This window comes from Panicum virgatum, chromosome 7K (assembly GCF_016808335.1).
Source record: "Panicum virgatum strain AP13 chromosome 7K, P.virgatum_v5, whole genome shotgun sequence".
NCBI lineage: Eukaryota > Viridiplantae > Streptophyta > Magnoliopsida > Poales > Poaceae > Panicum > Panicum virgatum.
This window is the reverse complement of record NC_053142.1, coordinates 21,432,909-21,435,303: the sequence shown is the minus strand read 5'-3', so window position 1 is coordinate 21,435,303 and position 2,395 is coordinate 21,432,909. Positions and strand designations below refer to the sequence as shown.

The 2,395-nt window shown below is 44.3% G+C and overlaps 1 protein-coding gene across 1 annotated transcript; it reads right to left on the bottom strand.

The window, feature by feature from the left end:
• Positions 1-212: 212 nt before the first annotated feature.
• LOC120640004 lies at positions 213-2,395 on the bottom strand. Its single transcript, XM_039915911.1, has 3 exons — positions 1,436-2,395; positions 853-1,008; positions 213-668 (listed from the first exon to the last, which is right to left on the bottom strand). Exons 1-3 carry the CDS (start codon positions 2,393-2,395, stop codon positions 213-215), a joined length of 1,572 nt encoding a protein of 523 aa, XP_039771845.1.

Sequence of the window (2,395 nt, the reverse complement as noted above, 5' to 3'; positions counted from 1 at the left end):
GCTTTGTTAGCCGGTTGGTGAATTGAGCCTTACTAGCATTGCATACGTTAAGGTTGTTTTAATTGTTTTAGAAATTTGAAAAAGGCCCAATTCACACCCCTTCTTGGTCCATCGATCCTTACAGACGTTTTCATATATTTGTCACAGATACTAGGCCCAAATTAGAGCCCATATGGGCTATTTATAAGTCTATGACGAAAATTAATAAATCGTCATAGATCATGTCTGTTTATGACGATTTTCATAAAGGTCACTGAAAATTCGTCATGGATCAATGGATTTCTTGTAGTGTCAACAAGTAGCTTCTGCATGGAGATGAAGCACTCGTGGTGGGCTTTTGCCATGAGCTCATTTGCTCTTGATGTATACTCGACAGCCTTCTGCATGAAATCCTGGGCCTGCCTGGTGCTATCATCAAATGCCTTCAAGACGCTAAGCGCATCTGCCTTCCTGCTTCTTCTAACTACATCAACAATGCTTTGCCCGAAAGAACTGCTGAAACTAGGGTACCGGTACATGGGTGGAGGCTTCGCATTGGCAGCGGCATGACCGCCAGGGGCATCAGAGGTGCCAACCCCCCTGCTGGGAGCAACTGGTGCTGGCCGGGAAGAAGCTTCCAATGGCGAAACTGGAGGGACACCGTAGCATGTGTCAGGCAAGCTCCTCAGCTGCCAAAAATTTTTTTTTGTAAAAAATAATATAAAAGTTAACCAACTGGTGAATGGATGGGTAACAAATTGCAATGTTGTATGTACACAAATAACAACTTTGCCTTCAATGCAGTTGCAAAAAAGAAAGGTGAAAAAAGAAAAAAAAAAGAGGGATGTGTGCCAAGAGGGTGTGAGTCCTTACCATAAGTTTACCAAACTCAACAGTCTCACTGGAAACATCTCGCCTGCGATCCATGTTTGCTATAGAATCAATGGTACTCGTGTCGAGGAAGGCACATCGAGGCAGCAAGAACGGGTTTGTATTTAATCCATGCTGCAGGTTGTCAACATATAGCATCTGCAAAAAAAAAATAGAAACAAAAAAGTTAGAAAAAAAGTATTGGCTATCATTGAAGAAAAGCATGAGAAAAAAATGTGTGCCAGTTGCAAACTAAAAAGGTGACAGCAGTTGCAACATGATAACTGCTCTGGTTGCAAACACATGCATTATGGGAGGTTAAAATGAAGCACAAAACATGATAGCTACTCGGGTTGCAACATGATAGCTACTCTGTTTGCAACATGATAGCTACTCTAATTGCAAACACAGACATTATAGAAGGCTAAATGGGCACAAAACATTATAGCTACTCTAGTTGCAACATCATATCTACTGTAGTTGCAACATGATAGATACTCTGATTGCAACATGATAAGTAAATGGACACAGTTACACAAAAAACAGAAAAAAAATAGAGAAGAAAAAGTATGGGGGAAACACTAACCATTAGGAAGATTCCACAGCCACTTACCGGTGCCATAATACCTTTCTCCGGGAAATCCTTTCTATACAAACGAGCAGCTTTCCGAAGATGATCAACTACTGCTTTGCACCAGTTCCTATTGCCAATGTTCTCCAAATCTTCGGTGTACTTTACATCCTCCAGCCTGATGTAGGCGTCAGTGTTGGAGAATAGCAGCGGCTGGAATGTGCACATGAAGAACGCTATAAGCCCCAAACTTCCTCTGAGCGTCTTTTTGTTCAAACCATCCAAAATGTCTCCAGCACTGAACCCCCGCCTTGGGTTATACACCTTACCACAAATTTGCAATCCCAACTCCCTCTGAATAATACGAGCTTCATCATCCGTCATATGGGGTGTGTCACTTCCAGCATTGGGGATCTGGAACACACACCATACACTGTGCTCGGTGATTGCTATCTCTTTTCCGCCACCAATCTCTAATTTCATTGTTTCTGGGTTCAGCTTCCGCATAAGCCAGCTAAGCAAATGTCTATCAAGTTCATGAGGCTTGAACTGCAGCAGGCCCCCGAAATTCTTTGCCACAACTTGACCTTTCAGAGTATCGCCGAGAGCTGCGACAATTCCTTTGAATTTCATGGGGGAGCATCGAATGGAAACAGGCCTCCTCTTCGGCACGTCTTTCCCACCAACAACACCGCGAGGGGCTGCAGCGGCGTCAGCGGGGGCGTGACGGCGAGCCTGTTTGCGACGCCTCTTCCTATTACTGCCCTCTGTTGCAATGCCAGCCCGGACAGGAGAGGATGGCACATAATCCGAGTCGTGTCCATCACTCTCATCACTGCCTCCGTAGAGTGGAGCAGGACTGTTCAGCCTTAATATTTTCCTCCTGTTCATGAACTTCATTCTATCGTTGCTCTTATCTGTACCACGATCTTCACCATGATTGCCATTGCGCTGATGATCTAAATCTGCGTCCAT

Bases quoted from the DNA above. Each gene is read 5' to 3' on its own strand.
- LOC120640004 (XM_039915911.1), bottom strand. From the start codon at position 2,395: ATGGACGCAGATTTAGATCATCAGCGCAATGGCAATCATGGTGAAGAT. The intron at 1,009-1,435 runs GTTAGTGTTTCC...TTTTTTTTGCAG, and splicing joins GCTGTGGAATCTTCCTAATG to ATGCTATATGTTGACAACCT. The intron at 669-852 runs GTAAGGACTCAC...AATTTTTGGCAG, and splicing joins TTGAGTTTGGTAAACTTATG to CTGAGGAGCTTGCCTGACAC.